Below are 16149 nucleotides of genomic sequence, written 5' to 3'. Positions count from 1 at the left end.
AGCTACCGTTGGGATTCTGCTCTGCCAGGTCCCAAGAATGGGGTCAGTTCACAAGCATCATCTCTTAGGCAAGGACCAGCTCCCATAAACTTGTTCACCTTTTTGCAGTCACAGTGGGGTGCAAACCAGGGCTTGGTTTGTTTGGGCAATAAGGTCTGTTCAAGTGAGACTGATTTCTCTAAATGTCAAGATGCTGTGAATAGACTGCAAGGTCATAAGCAGCACCCAGGAGACCCAGAGCCAACACTGTGACCCCAGCAGAGCCCAGCTGTGCAGAGCACTGACCTGCAGGTCTCTTGGTGAGGTTGAGGCAGTCTGCATGGTACACCTTGGGGCAGCCTGACTTCTTACAGGAGACCAGCTGCCCTCCGTCCCCGCAGCTGAAACACTCGTCCTCCCGCTCCTTCATCACCTCCGCCTGTGACCTGCGCTTCATCTGCGGCCGCCTCTTCAGCTTCTTGGACTTCTCCTCGCTGAGGCTGGGCTGGCTCTGGGGGTGAAACAACGAGGGTAAATGCAGGGCTCTGGGTGCTCCACCTGCTCCCTTCCTGCTGCAAACCCTGCTGATAGAAATCCCACTGCCAGCTATACCTGTGACCTGTGCAGCATCTCTAGTGCTTGCTCGGTATTTGGCAACCAATTTACTACAGCAAATAGCTGCCAGTTATTTTGAAAGAGTCTGGAAGTCCTGCAGCAAAGCTTGGCTCAACATGGGCTTTATACAACTAGCAACAGTAGAATGAGGAGCTTGAGCTGCCTGGTGTCACTTGAGCTCATGCCACCCCTCACAAACTCTTCAGGTCAAAGCAATCAGGTCTCCTGGCACACATGACTCATAAGGAATCTATCCAGGGCCTTTCTGCACTTTTTCACATTCATCACTTCCCTCTCCATTTTCAGTCTGAATCTGTCATCAGTTTAGACTTATTTGTTCTTGTGTCAATGCTACCCTTTTGCAGCAGAATCACAGAATCTTTACAGTTGGAAAAGACCTCAAAGATCATCAAGTTCAACATTTGAAGCCTTTTTATCTCCCTGAAGAAACCTCTGGGACACACTCTCCTACTTGCAAACTGAAACTTTCACAGTCTGCACACTCAAGTCTTCTCAGTGGCTTTTCTCTGCCCTTACTGAGTATATTTTTCCCAAATGAAAATTACAGAATTACACATGCTACCTCAGATAACATCTCACAGGCAGTGTACAGACATCAACACTTAGCCAAAAGAACAGGAAATTCCCCCAAAGCACTGCCCCCATTTGCCTTTTCCACAGCTGTGTCACACCACAGCTCAGTCCCATGGCAGCTGAGCTGCACAGTGGCTCCTTCTCCACCAGGACTGCTCAGCCATGACCTTCTCACGGTGGATTTGTTTTTGTTGTTAACCTCTTCAGGTGTGTACTGTGAAATATCCAATCTCCATTCCCCCTGTACTCAGTTATTCCTTTGCAACTGCCCCATCCCCTTACTCTCCCATGCCAATGACAACCGAAGTCAGTGTCATCAGTATAGTTAAATTTTCCCTATAGTGAAGTAACTACAACTGGACCCAGGACAGGCAACTAAATGGTTCAAGTGCTCTCTTCTCTGGCCTAAGGCTTCCTCCAACCCTGCTCTTCCAACTCCCCCTCCAAGCCAGGCTGAGCCTCCCTTTGTGTCAAACACTCAACTCCACAAAGATGATGTTTCTTGCCCCCAGTCCTGACCTTATCAAAGCACCATCAGTTTAGTTTATCTAAGGAGACATGAGCTAAATTCTGTGCCATTTTCTACATCTCTTTGTGTTCAAATATGTGTTCTCCAAGTAGGACATCTCTATGTGCTCAGACAATGCCTATGAAGCAATTTTTACATTTTTTTTTATTCTGCATAAATATCGTGCATAATATTTTAATCATCAAAACATTTAAAAACTTTGGTCTCCAGACCTCCAATTCCAGAACTCTGCAGTCGGCTATCCAGCTTTCCTGTCACCAAGGAGTTATCTCTTGATTGTTTCCTTCCCCTTCACATGTGGATCCTTCTGCTTTCATACCATCATTCCCCCTGACAATGGGGACAAGCCAGGCCTTTCTTATCACTGAAAATGCAGGCACTGAAATGCCTCCACCTAAACTATGCCACCGATTTTCAGCGCCTAGTTCCTGGCCATCTAATTACAAAGAGAACAAGAAAATCCCTTCACAGCTAATTTGAATGTCTAAGAGGTCTAACAGCTGGACTAAGCGATTCCCACTTGCTCCCTGCAGTACAATAGACTCCCAAACATTCTTCCACACTCCCAGCTAGAAGGCACTTTTAAGAGTGAACTTGAGTATAATCAGTTTTGTTCTGCTGTATGTTCAGGAAGCTTAAAAATGCATCTATTGTGAGAAGAATTTTTTAAAAAAACCACCCCAAGGCACTTTTTTCTTGGTATTGTTTCTTAGCCCATCTCAACAAGATGGAATGAGTCGCCTCAGATATCACAATGGAACATGAATGCCAACTAAAGGGCACCTTTCTCTGATTTCCATCCTGTAACCTGCAATTTCAAGGCAAAAATGACAGTCAAACCATGTATAACACAGGGGCAGCACAAAATCAATTGAACTTTAAATCACAACCCGAAAAAGAACTAAATACATCAGATGTGCAACTCCTCTCATCTGTCAGCTTCTGAAGACATTCATTTTTTATTTTTATAAGTTAATTTTTCTGAAGAACTAATCTCTGGAGAATTCATAAAACCTTCCCCATATATTGATGGGGCTCAACAACTGTTCTGCTGGAGGTTTTTAACCCTTAACTGTGGGCACGGCAGGATGCACATGCCAGAGCAGAGGGATTACAGACTGATTTTGGTGAAATACTTGTAACAAACCAACAGCTGAGACATAGATTTAGCGGGTGACAGCTGGGAACTCGGCCAACTGCTCCTGTTATTTCCTTCTCCCAGTGAGAACCAGCTCACACAAGGAGGTAATCGAAATCAATTCCTGTTACTGCAACATCACAGTTACAAATCGAAGCCCTCAAAAAGTCAGTGAATTCTAAAAGCTGGTGGTTTTTCTGCTACAGATTTGGCAAATTTCTTATGTCTGTCTGATCTGTAAAAATTGGTCACTTCATAAAACCAGAATTAAAGCAAGAACTTTACTTCAGAATAGATGGTGAGGGAGCAGCCTTCTGGCTCTAAAGCAACTTCACTGTGAAGGAATGTGAGTTTGCTGCCCTTCCATGCATGCTCACAATTTACTCAAGCCTTTACTTAGGGAAATTGGCTGAGTTGTGTTTTCTTGGTTATCTGATGAAGTCTTTCCCATGCCTGTCCTTTGCTCCTCTAGTGCTATGGAAATTGGCATGATAAGAAGTAGAAAAAAAAAAAAAAAAAAAAAAAAAAAAAAAAAAAAAAAAAAAAAAAAACACCACACCAACCCCACCTCTTTTTTTTTTAATTCTTTCAGTGCAAATAAAACTTCCTGTCATTCTTTATAGCAACTCTGATAACTGAAGACTAAGATTTGCTCTCTCAGAACGTAAACTTGAATATTTAACTCATTTCAAGCACTGTTACCTTGGCCACACTGAAATGATCTCTTAAACCTGAAACCTCTGCAACCAATGAATGATACACATCTATGCAAAGAGGTGATTTGGAAGAACAAAACTTAAAGGATGCATCATACCTTTGGCCTTACTCCTAGGAAGCCACTGCAGTTTGGGGCACCACATTTACAAACGGTCTTTCCATTTCCCAAACACTCCAGATTGTAGTTGAAAGTCAACTCAGTCCCTGGCACAAAAGCAGATCGAAACCAAGCAAGTTGTTAATGATTTACAGAGTAAAATGTTTTACTGCTGAAGTAAAAGCATTTCTTAAATACAATGTCACAAATGACTGCCACCACTACACAAGGACACCAAACCATTAATCTCCCCATAGATGTGTGTAGATTGAAAATTCAGTGCAACCCCTCATCCCCCTACCACATTTTACAGCTAAAAACGGGATTGATCCTGCAGCAGGGCCCTGTACCATCCTCCACTGATATCAAGGTTGTGTTTAATTAAATTAGTGCTGCTGTTAAGCCTCATGAATACAACTATGAAAATAATAGCTAAATCCCCTTCCAGGGTGCTACAAACCCTCCCTTTTCCTTACAGAACCCACGAGGCTACTGCAGGCATTGACAGTGTGTTCCTTACCAGCTTTGATATTTACAAGTGCGAAGAGCCCAACCCGGGTGTCACCATTCACACACCATTTCTGAGTCTCACAGTTGGGCTGGCAGCAATGGTTCATGAACCGAGCATAGTTGCCCTTTGGCCCAGCATCAATGATTCGATCCTGGAATTGCAAAAAAAACCCCAGAAAACCACATTTCAATCAGCTGTCATCAACTGCAATCAACCAGCTCTGAGGCCTCTAGCCAGTGCTGGCAGGTGATATGGCAATACAGCCTCCTGCACTTTATCCTTCTCCTCAAAGACAGAGGGCTCACAAAGAGCCAGGACAGTTCAGTGTTGGCTTTCTGGGAAACAAGGTCTCCCTGTGGCATCCCTACTGGGTAAACACCACTCAGCACACTTCTTCCAAGATAGTGCTTATGGTTCCAGACCCCAACTTCTGCTTAAAAGTAAAATAGAAGTTCCTATTTCTAACACGTCAGTGTATAGAAGGCAAACAGGAAGAGTGTGTAAGCTGAGGTACACTGGTGCACAGCTTGTTATGGGGCTGGAAAGGAGAGGGAAGCTGCAACTGAGATTTGCTTTTGTAGTAATGAGGGAGATATTTAAACACTTGGGTCTGCCCCATCAGCCAGACAGGGAGAACAAGATATGGTCAGTGTGAACTTGCAGTAGGATGATGGAAAAGACATGAAGCAGTAACTGCTATCCTGCCCCACACTTGACAGCTTCCTTCCCACATCTGCACACATAGTTCCCTTCTCATCTTTCCATGGTTGAGTGACAAAGTGTGGAAAGCAGTTGACAAAACCACTTAAACCTCTGAAAATCAGGAGCTCATAGCAACAACCTGGCCTGCACGACCCACTGGGGAGCCTGTGGGTGTAACTAAATCCATCATTCTACTGAGAACAGCAAGCCCTGAGATGTGAACTTAGATGAAGGTCTTGCTGTGCCTATAACTTACATGTTTGAGGGTTGATGCCTCTTCTGGCACACATCAGCCCTGTTCTGGGCTCTCCAAGGTTCAACTGGGAAGGATACCAATGTTCCCAAATTCAGCCTCTTATGCTGAAGCAGGATTTACAGCCCTCAGACAACTGACCTCACCTCTTCTGAAAAAACTCAGGCGTATCTGTTTAGACTTTCCTCCTAAACCTGAAATCCAACCTGAAGTTCCTCTACTACACATTAATTCATTTATTCCTTTCTGAAAAATTGCAGACCAGCTCATCAGCAATGCTTACCACCTTTTAACTAGATGGAGTATCATGCCTTTCTTCACATCTTTTTACTTATGTTTAGGATGCTGGCAAGAGATTCTTTGCACCCACCTTATCCAGTGTCAACATGTAGAAATTGGTAATGTCGTGCTCCTGAGCGTAGCGGATTCGGGCTCGGCACTCCTCTTCATCAATTAGCTCCCCAACATATTCATTAACAAATTCACCCTGCCAGACAGAAAACAACAAGCTGGTAACACAAGACAAATTATCTGCAGGATGGAGGGACGTCCACCTTTGTGTTAGAACTTAGCTCCTGTTTCCTTCCTAAAAATCTCTCCCTGTGCTTTGCAGCCAGTTTGACCTACAACCTTCACCGAGAGCCCTGAACCACACATCCGTTTCACATGCTCAAATAACTCAAAATAAATTAAATAAAGAATTGTGACCATCAGATTATTCTTTGTGCCAAAGAAAGAATTAGCATCCAGGGACAGCACAGAAGTTAACCACAAGAACAGGACTTTGCTGCAAAGCTCAAAGCACTACCCTAATTGCATTCCAACTGAAAACAATATCCCTTTGGGGACCAAGCACATGGAGCAGCAGGATGCACCTGGGGCACCTGCTCCTGCAGTGAATCCAGAGAGTTCTCATGTGGTGAAGTACTGCAGAGACTGTACTCCAGCCATTAAAGAGAGCCCCAGCTCTGCTCCAGGGAGAGCTAATAGGCCTCCCCACTAAATAACTGAGTGTTTCTTTCCAGACTGTCTGCTGAAAGTAAAACAAGCACATGGAACGGCAGAAGCATCCCTTATGGCACAGCAGGACGCAACGTTTTTAACAGGACACTCACATCTTGCCTCTTCTGTCAAGGCTTCCCTCTTACCACGTCACCCCTACTTCTTTTCCAGACATTCTTCTCCTACTACTCTGTTTCACTTCATCCTTCATTACCTTTGCGGTTCTTTTGGATTTAACATTCCTCCTTCTTCATTCAGCACAGACGCGTGTCCAAAGAATTACTATTCTTTGCATTTAAAAAATACATACAAGTGTTTTAGGTGGAGATAATCAGTTTCAGCAGTAATAACAGCCATCTCCAAGACACTGCTCTTTTTTAAGATCCAAGCCATGGTTTCTATTTCTGACACAAGATTCTCATGCTGGATAAGCCTGGCCAGTCAAGAATAGGGGGGAGGAATAGTCACTGCTCCCCATCTGGAGATCCTGAGTACGGTCCCATTGTTATTACAAGCAGACTGACCAAGCAATCACCTTTCTTACCCTGTGGGACATCAACATGCAAATCATTTTCTCTGTCACCTGAGCCAAAACACTCTTGTCAAGACTGGAAAGATTAAATTCATCAGTTTCTTTTTCTAAATAGCATTGTACAGCAAGAAGTCTTCTTCAAATTCAGTTTTCAAACCAAGAGTCATCAAGAGAGAGAAGCGACAAGAGAAAGCGACACAGAGAAAGCCACACGAAGAGCAAACACACCTTCCTGATGTCCGTTTTGGCCTGCAAGCCCCAGCCTCGTGCCAGTGTGCGGAAGATCTGCACCTCGGGGTACTGGCGCTTGGAGAAGCACTGGTTCTGGCAGCGCTCGCCGGCAGGACACACCAGGGGGTGGCACTCGTAGAGCAGCATGCGGTTGATGCACTCCGAGTCCAGCCCGCAGGGATTCTCGTCCGTGGGTTTGCAGTTGCAGCGCGGTATCTCCGACAGGTCTGCTGTGAAGATCTGCACCTTCCCCACAGGCCGGTTCACCTTCAATGCACACGAGGGATATGAGCTCTTGGGAGCTACAGGTTACCCTGACAGGCACTTCTACACTCCACTCTTTGCCTATGAGCTGAAAGGCTGCAGTGACTTGGTGACAGCGAGGGGAAAAAGGACACAACTACAGGCACAGCTGTACTTTTGGGAATGCTATTTTGAGAGGCAGAAGGTTAGAGGAAAGAGCTCAGGAGGATGCAGGTTCCCCATTAGCAGTGCCTGGTGCAGTGTGTATTCTGTGATCCTGGAAGGGCAAGAAGCTGCCAAGTGTCCCCCTCCCATCCTCACTGAGCCCACGTCTAGCTCAGGTGGCCAGCCCAGTGCTCTTGCTGGGCACACATCATCCCTGTGATCAGCACCAAACCACTTTTTTCATCAAACGCACCTCTTCCAGTCTGAGTGTCAGGTGCTTTTCCTCAGCTTTCCCTTACTGCCCTGCATTTTGAATGTTACCCTCAAGCTGGTTTGTGCTCTCAGCTGTCACACCTGTGACAGAAGGCCTACCATGCAGTTACCTCCCTACCCAACTGTCCTGCAGATGTAAATGGAAGCCAAACCAGACAAGGCTGGGGTTGGAAGGCCCAAAGAGGAGCTCAGAGTTAAGCCAAGGAGCTCTCTAAAATCCGCTCCAGAAGGAAGCAGAGTGCAGCACCAGGTGGAGAAGCGACTGGCGTGTCTGTGGCATAAGCTGGGTCCTTGGGGTTTGGTTAAAGGCAGCGAGCACTGAAAAGCAGGCAACAGAGAGTCAGGACTTTGGAGAGAGACACTGAAGAAAAGCTCCTTGCTGTTCTTTCACTGGGTGAAACATTGTCTCACTTTCCTCTCCCAGAACACAAAAGGAAGGGATTTTAGCAAAACTATTCCAGCCCCTGTATAAGTTACTTAGTCCCACCCACAGAATTTCCCCATTGACAGCCTGCCTGGGGCTGGCCCAGTCCTGATCTCCCTTTGTTTAAACACAAACCCTGCAGAAATCCCTCATTAATCTCTTCAACACAGTCTCCCCCACCTTCCTCCTAGAACTTTGTCCCACCTCCAACCTTTTCACTCAGGTTCTCCTCTGCTGCTTCCAGTCTCTTACCCAGACTCATCACCTCATTAAGAGTGGCAAGACTCACAGGATTGGGTCAATCCACCACTGGCACTGCTCTGGCACTGCCACTCCAATACCACACATGCCCAGCAAACCTGCCCTACTCTAAGGCACTGCTGGAAAAAAAACCAAAACAGGGCAATGCTTGGACTAGTCACAAGCCTGACGTGATGAAGGAACCCAAGTGTATTTTGCAGCAGCCCCTTGTGTGGGTGTTCCTTGGGATGGACTCAAGGTACTGATCTCCTTAGAAGGAGTGGACACAAACAGCTTCAGCCATTCCACCCTGAAGCCTTCTCCAGTTCACCATCTGCTCCTGCAAACAGCTTGCACCCAGACCTCAGAAGAGCTGCCATGAGTAATGACCACAACCGTCATTATTTATATAAAAGGGTATTTCAAAGCCTCTAAACTGCTTCCAAAGTTCCTTCATGTTGCGGACAGAGAGGTCTAAAAATAGCTGTAATGAGAAACTACTTCCTCCACTGAAGCTGCCTGGCCCATACTGCTGCCATAGCAGTCAGTTGTGCTCTTTACACCGAACAGTAACTCATGCAGGATATACCTGCCTGCCTAGAAATCCTAGCTAGATACAAAGTGACAGAAATCAGTTATCTTTCATGTTTTGCTACATAAAAAAGTGAAGGAGCAGACAAACAATAAAAAAAGAACGCAGTCCCGGAGTCAACCAGTTTCTGGTCAGTCAGGATCCACTTCTCCAACTCAGGCACATGCTTGGCCCCAGCTCTCAAGTCACCTCCATCCTGTAGGACTTCTAGTGCTGCTCCAATTCTGACTCAATAATAATAATAACTAACAGCCCTTAACATGAATAGTTCCCCAAAACTGAGGAAAAGAGCTGATACTGCAGCCTGTACACCTGCTTCAGTATTTCTGTTCAGTCACCAACTGATACAGAAGGAGATATAAAACAATAGCAGAGATGATAAAAGATGCTGTGGGTTACCACCCTTCAGAGCCCTGCTGCACTGTATCCTGACCACCTCCTCCACCACCTGGTTTGCCCACCTTGCCATCAGCAGCACAGAGCATTTGACCATACTGAGCATTACCAGCCCTCTGCCCTGAGTTCTCAAGGTAGAGAGACACTTCCTTCAGACCACACAACTGACATGGACAGCACAGACACGACCAGATCTCTTTCAGCAAATCACAGCATCTCTATTGCTGCAGCCCAGATTGCTGAGGATGAAAAGAAGATCAAAGAAACCTTCAAGAACAGCCAGACACCCAAACATCAGAAATGTTTCTGTATACCTGTTAATCACCTGCACCGACAGCTCAAGACTTCTCTTCTGCACCTGCCCCCCACCACCTTCCCTCACCTTGATGTGTTTGTACGGAGGAGGTTTCTTGTCATTCTTTTTGTCTTCCTGAAGTTGTCTCAGTTCTTTCTGTGCCTTCAACTCTTCAAATCTCACAGCAGCTTCCTGAAGAGCTAAGTGAGAGAACAGGCTCTGTTATGAGGAACTGCCTCTGCTCACACAGAGCTGGGCAGCCACTGTCCACCCAGTGCTCACATGGTTCAACAGAAGAAGGTGAAGAAAAGGCAAATGAAGCAGGGAAGTGCAGAAATTACAGTCAGGGGCTTGCTCATGGGTGAGGAAAATTCCCATCTGCTGGCTATCTTTGCCTGCCCTCTTGGGCAGAGATGCCAGGCAGCTGCATCTACAACTCTCAAGTGCACTTTTATATCAAGACAGACTGCATCACACAAAGGGAAACTGATACAGCAGCAGCTCACTTGAATTTTGAGATGTTATGTCAGAGCTAGACAAGCATTTGAAATCTGCACACCCTTCTCCCTCTCTGGGAGTCAAACAAACACTCTGAGCATGCTGGATGATACATAAACAGCAGCTCATTCTACGAATTTAATTTCACTTCACCTTTAAGAAGACATTTTTCTCTGCTACAAGAATAACACTTTTCCAAAGAGGAATGAAAAGGGAAAGACCAGGTACTTCCCTGGATGAAGATAAGTTACCTTTTTTGTATATGCCATCCACGCCTTTCCCCATCTTGTCTTTGCTGCTGACATCACCTTCCATGTAAGGGAACACACGGGCCTGGTGGGTCCACAGGTAGTCCTTGGAGCCAAAGAACAGCACAGGGAACTCACCGATGTCATGTTTCATTTTCTGGATGTTGACAGGAATTGTCCTAGGATGGCAAATCTCAGCTGGCCACCACCTGCAACACAGGAAAGGGCAGATGAAACCTCTGACGTCCTCACTTCCAGCCACCTCAAAAGTATGCTACTGCATGGAGACATGGGAAAAAGTGTGTGAGGGCTACCAGCAAGGCCGGTGGGGAGAAAAGAGGCTATTGGATGTGAAATGCTCATGTTTTACCAGTAATGTGCATGCAAAAAAGCCAGAGGCCTGCTGCAATGAACCCTGGAGAGAGGAGCAGCTTCTCATCTCCATCACTATGAGCACTGCACGAAGAAGGGATGGGGACAAGTCTGTTCTATCTTCACCTACCTGTAGCGCCCAACTTTCACCCAGACTACTTCTTTGTAGTGTGGCTTTTTGCCTGCCTTGCAATCATTACAATACCAGCTTCCCTCTGGCATCTCAATGTTTAGACACTCACGGTGAAATGCAGCCGGGCACGACTCGCAGCATAAAAGGCTGCCCCCTGCAAAGAGAAGGAGGAGGAATTTATCAGTCATTTATCAGGCAGAAGCCCCACACTCCCCATTTCCAGACAGACCTGGAAGAAGGGAATGATGGTCTCCTGCAAGCCCTTTTCAAAAGTTGGGCCCTTTTTACTCATGATATAAAAAGAACCCCTCTGAGGATCCAGAAAAGATCCCAGCCTGAAGTTGCACTTAAATGCGTAAAGATAAGCAGGCAGTCTGTTCTCTGCAGTTCCCATTGGGACATTCTGGATGGGAAAAACTTCTGCCCTTTTTAACGAGCTCTTTCCAGGGCGTTCCCTGGTGCCAGGGGACCCAGTACTGAGCATCTCACCTTCCGAGCAGACAAAGCACCAGCTGACGTTGACGTGCTCGTGGTTGCGGCAGCCCCTGCGCGCCGTGAAGTGGTTGGGGCAGATGATGCTGTTGGAGGCCAGGACCACGGAGCCGGCGGCGAGGCAGAAGTCGTTGGAGTGATACGCGACCGGACACCGCACACAGCGCATCAGGCGACCTGCCACCACAGCACAGTGAGCCTCTCTCTGGCAGGATTGCCACTCTCTCCTACTAAAACTAGACTATATTCGTACCCAAGCTCAAAATGAGCTTTAGAGAAGGAAGCTGACCTTTAATTTTTATAGAACACCCATGATTATACTCACTGGATTCCTTTAAAAGTTATTTAATATAACTAAATATATGTAAAATTATAAAATCTGTAATACCTATACCATAGTTAAAATTGTATTATTTTGAAATGAAAGATCTCCTGCGTGCCGTGCAGAAAGAGTTCAAGAGTTCACAGACTGAGACTGCTTCTTATCATATACAAATAATTACTAAATCAGCTCCGACAGTAATTACAGACGGGGTGTTCCAAGTGCTTAGCTGCGCATAATGAAATCAATCCATGTAGCTTTCTGAAAACACCAGCACTTGCCTCTTGTTTATCAGATTTTACCCTGAAATTCCTGAACTTCCAGGCAATTCAGACTTCCCTACAGGGCTAGTTTATGTGAGGTTTTTGAGAGCCCACTTTCAGTTCCTCACAGCACACTATAAACAGGAAGAAGAGGTGGGAGAGAAGGGGTAAATGTGACCACCGAGAAGCAGCAGTCAGTCAACAAATGTTCAGTGGGGAAGTGACTGCTTGTAGGCTGCAGGATTTTGGCCTTGGTGCTGTTTTCTACACCAAATACTGTTAAATGGGGGCAAAACCCCCAAATTTGACACAGACTCTGAGGATAAAAATAGAGCCAGTCTTATTGTCACCCATCTTAAGATTCCAAGCATTAAAGAAAGGCAGCCTTAGAAGCAAACATATACAGCAATCACAAAAGTTTTAAGTTTGATCTTGTGAGATAAAGGTCAAGGTATTGCTGCAAACAGCTCAAACAAATGTTTGTCTGAGAAGCTTAGCCCAAGGGTGTCTCTACTACAAGATGAGAGTTTACATAGAAAAAAAAATGGATAAGTAGAACAATATGATAGTTTGCCCTGTGCCGCTCTTGATGCTGCTGTGTTGACAGCCCGTGCTGCTAAACAAGGCACCATCTGCAGCAGTGGCAGAGTGAGGAGCAGGTGGGAGAAACACGAGCGTGTCTGTACGGCTCCAGAGATTTACTCAAAACCCCACTGAGGCCTGAGGCAAGGCTGGGCGTGCAGGAATCTGAGCCTCTGGATGGCCTGAGAACATTCCAGCTGCCATGTCCAACCATGGGGAGTGCTGCCGAGCCACACACTCTGACACCACCCCTTCCACTCCCCTGGGAGCAGCTATTCCTCAGCAAACACAGCCAGAGCTGTGGCAAGGACACAAAGGCAACAACCAAAGAACTGGTGAACCACGTGGATATGAAACAAAGAAAAACCAGGTAACTGCACCCTCCAGACCACCCTGGAGGACTCGGGTACCTTTAGAGGCAGAGATGTTTGCTGGGTTAGCAGCATGGCAGGTCATGCAGATGTGCAGGGAGCAGCGGAAGCCCTTGTTCTGCAGGACTGTGGGTGGGTATTTCTGTATGCAGGCTTCGTGGTAATACTTCCCACAGAGGGGCAGCAAGCACCGCTTCACGTCCTCCCCGCAGCTCTTGCACACAAAGCAGGTGTGGACCCCTGGAGAAAGAGCAATGCACTGGTCACACAGGAGGGCTAAATGGGGACCTGATGCTGTCACCAGGCTGCCTAATAACACAGCACAACTTGCCAGCCTGCTGCTCCCATCCCTGCACCCATCCCAGAGCACAGGTCTGCACCACACTGGTTTGGCTTGAAGCTGCAGTAAAACTCTACATCAAAATAAATAGTATTGTAGCTGTGACTTCAGGCCAGGGAAAAAAGAAAATAAAAAAATCAATAACCCTATTTTGAGATTTCCCCCCTTTCCAGCCTGAAAAAGACTCCTCCTCCCCATCAGACCCCCTTTCCATAGTCCCAGGTAAGAATTTGTCTTTCCCAGCAGATCATGGACATTCACTTCTTTGTACACCAAGTCTGAATCAACAGTAAGGCTGGTAAATATTTGAAACCATTATTAATAACTTCAAATCAACAAAGAGTAGGTTTAGATTAAACATTTAGAAAATATTCTTCTGTGTGAGGGTCGTGAGGCCCTAGCACAGGTTGCCCAGAGAAGCTGTAGATGCCTTATATCTGGAAGCATTCAAGGTCAGGTTGGACAAAGCTTGGAATAACCTGGTCTAGTGGAAGGTGCTCCTGCCCGTGGTAGGGGGGTGGAATTTTATGATCTTTAAGGTCCCTTCAAACCCAAATCCCCCTGTGATTCTATGATTCTAATTAGAAAGTCATTATTAGACATCAAACCAATAATCTGAGGACTGAGAGCTACCCAGCAGCCCTACAGCAGGCACATCACTCCAGTCAAGAAAGCACCAGGTAAGCTCAGAGTCCTGCACTCACAGAAGCTGCCCTACCTGTGGAACACTCGTTGCAGATGAATTTGCCCTTTGGCATCTCGGAGAGCCCAAGGCACTGCAGGTGGAAAGCACCACAGCACTGTGCCTCACACAGCAACAACTCCCCTGGCTTCTCACAGATCTGTGGGAAAGAAACACAAAAAATGAGCCGTTTTCTTCCCTGTAGCATCTCAGACAGCAGCCGCCCCCAGGCTGGCCGGAACTGCTGGCAGAGACCCCCTGGGGAAAACTGCTACCTTTTCCTTGTTGCCATTTAATTCAGATAGTTTGTGTATAACCACTGTTATTACAATGGACTCCCTGATATCCTACATCGGCTAAAATGTATCTTACTCTGGTCACATCTTCCTAACCTCTGTGAATTTAAGCTGGTTAATTCTACAGTAAGTACTTGGAGGCTACGTGGGGCACCCATTTGTCCCAGAACTTACACAAAAATACTTTACAGTGGGATAGTTTCAAAGAAATTTCTTCAAGAACACTACCTGACACACATTCTCCTTGAGAGCTGCTCCTCCTCCACGCTCCCCCTGCATCTTTTTGGACGAAGGCACTCCATGGTCATTCTCTGACCCCTCCTCATGACCCTCTTTGGGGCTTGTAGCAGTCCCATGAACCAATGTCTCCCCCTTTAAAGAGAAAACTAGAATTAGGACTGTCAGTAGTACCTACCCTGGCTCGGAAACTACAAATTCAGTCACTGAGCACTTAATGGGTTTGGCAGGTGATTTGTGTGTTACCCACCCTGGAGAGAACATCCCCCATACAGTTCCACTAAAAAATTTACAGGAAAGGAGAGGAAAGAGCTCTTAGTCTGGATGATTAAAAATACACACTCAACGCAACTACCTTCCTGTGCAAGACCCCTCTCTGAGCAAGCAGTCAGTTCTGAAAAGAAACAAATCGGGTAGGCTAAAAAGTCAGAAGCATCCCAGTATCTACTTGCACTGGAAACACAAATGAAAATCCTCAACCATCATAGCACCTGTCACACACTAAATGAACTACATTTTTCCTCTACACTTATCTCAGCTTGTCCTAATCCGTGTAAAACAGAAACACAAGTACTCAAGGCCTGTGTTGGTGTGAATCAGCCAACCCCAAAACGAGCAGCACAGCAGGACATTTACAGCTCATCCTGACTGAGGACTGGAGTCTCCCACTGTCCTGTACGAGTGTACAGCACTGCTTGTAACATCCACTGGTGAAAGAGCATCCTGGTGAGAGGATGGGCATCAAATAACAAAGGCCCAACCACACACTCAGGGGCCAAGTCAAGGATCCTGCCATAAGACTTCCCACAGTGCCCATGGGACCTGGCCAGGCACCCTTAAGAGGGAAGAATGGCAGGTATCCTAGAGACACTTGTTTCTACCACAAAATATGGCTGCAGCTATACTTAGCACCAGTGCCATGGATTTTGTCAGGACAGGCAACTAAAGGCTAGCAAACACCATCCTGCCAGCTTCCAGCCCACTTGGGAGGTCTAGGGAACACTTCAGTGGCCTCACCAGCCCCAGCTGCCACTCCACAGCAGGTACAATTCAAGGACCATTAATACTGCACCAAAGTGAGGCCTTCAGCTACGTGCTTTGAGCCAGAACATTTTAAGGACTCTGCCACTTTTAAATATGCCAGCTCACTGCAGGTAGCTGAGTGATCTCAGTGCACAGCTGCCAGGTCCTCCCTGGGTCACCAAGCTGTAGCCATTGTACACCCAGGCACAAATAGTACACCTGAGAGACCTTGTGAGGAATTCAAATTGCTGGCAGAAGCAGCAGCCATCACTCCCACACCTCCAGGCCAGCTTGGTGCAGGCTGTCCAGCAAACAATCACGAGAGGGAGCTTTGCACCACTTTCTGTACTGGAAAGTCTGAGCTGTGGTGCTACTAAAGCTTGTAAGCTGAACTGAATGTTTTTCGAATGCATTCTGAATCCAGGCAAAAAAAGAACATAAAGATCTTCTAAAGTTTAAAGCTGGAAAAACCTGGAGCTAGTATTCTGCTCAGATAATGATGCTTTCTTTGCCTGGAACTGTTGTTTTTTTCCCTATTCCCTGAATGTAGCAGTATGATTTTACTTGGGGACACTTGAAAGTCATGCGCCTTCTGTGGAGCAACAATGCACAGATGCACTGAGGGTATACTCAAGTACACAATACAAAGATGAATGGTATAAACTGACTTTATTAAAATAGAGAAAAAAAAAAGCAAAATCTCAACTACAGGCTACTGCCAGTCCAACATACCTTAGAGAGTACAACTTTGTTCTAACACTG

The 16149-nt window shown here is 46.3% G+C and overlaps 1 protein-coding gene across 2 annotated transcripts in view; it reads right to left on the bottom strand.

Annotated features, from left to right (window-relative positions):
• NSD1 (nuclear receptor binding SET domain protein 1) overlaps window positions 1-16149 on the bottom strand; it is a gene marked incomplete at its 5' end in the record, with an annotated part of 60114 nt that overhangs the window by 11444 nt on the left and 32521 nt on the right. For both annotated transcript variants that reach the window (XM_083871637.1, XM_083871638.1), the window contains 12 exons: window positions 286-490; window positions 3670-3776; window positions 4190-4331; window positions 5506-5622; window positions 6898-7167; window positions 9616-9728; window positions 10278-10483; window positions 10777-10933; window positions 11269-11448; window positions 12849-13049; window positions 13868-13991; window positions 14356-14499. In XM_083871637.1, coding sequence (XP_083727763.1) covers window positions 286-490; window positions 3670-3776; window positions 4190-4331; window positions 5506-5622; window positions 6898-7167; window positions 9616-9728; window positions 10278-10483; window positions 10777-10933; window positions 11269-11448; window positions 12849-13049; window positions 13868-13991; window positions 14356-14499 — 1966 coding nt within the window. The remainder of the gene's footprint in view (window positions 1-285; window positions 491-3669; window positions 3777-4189; window positions 4332-5505; window positions 5623-6897; window positions 7168-9615; window positions 9729-10277; window positions 10484-10776; window positions 10934-11268; window positions 11449-12848; window positions 13050-13867; window positions 13992-14355; window positions 14500-16149) is intronic.

This window comes from Zosterops lateralis (assembly GCF_965231275.1).
Source record: "Zosterops lateralis genome assembly, chromosome: 14".
NCBI classification, from domain to species: domain Eukaryota; kingdom Metazoa; phylum Chordata; class Aves; order Passeriformes; family Zosteropidae; genus Zosterops; species Zosterops lateralis.
The sequence above is the reverse complement of the archived record's forward strand: the minus strand, read 5'-3'. Positions and strand labels throughout refer to the sequence as shown.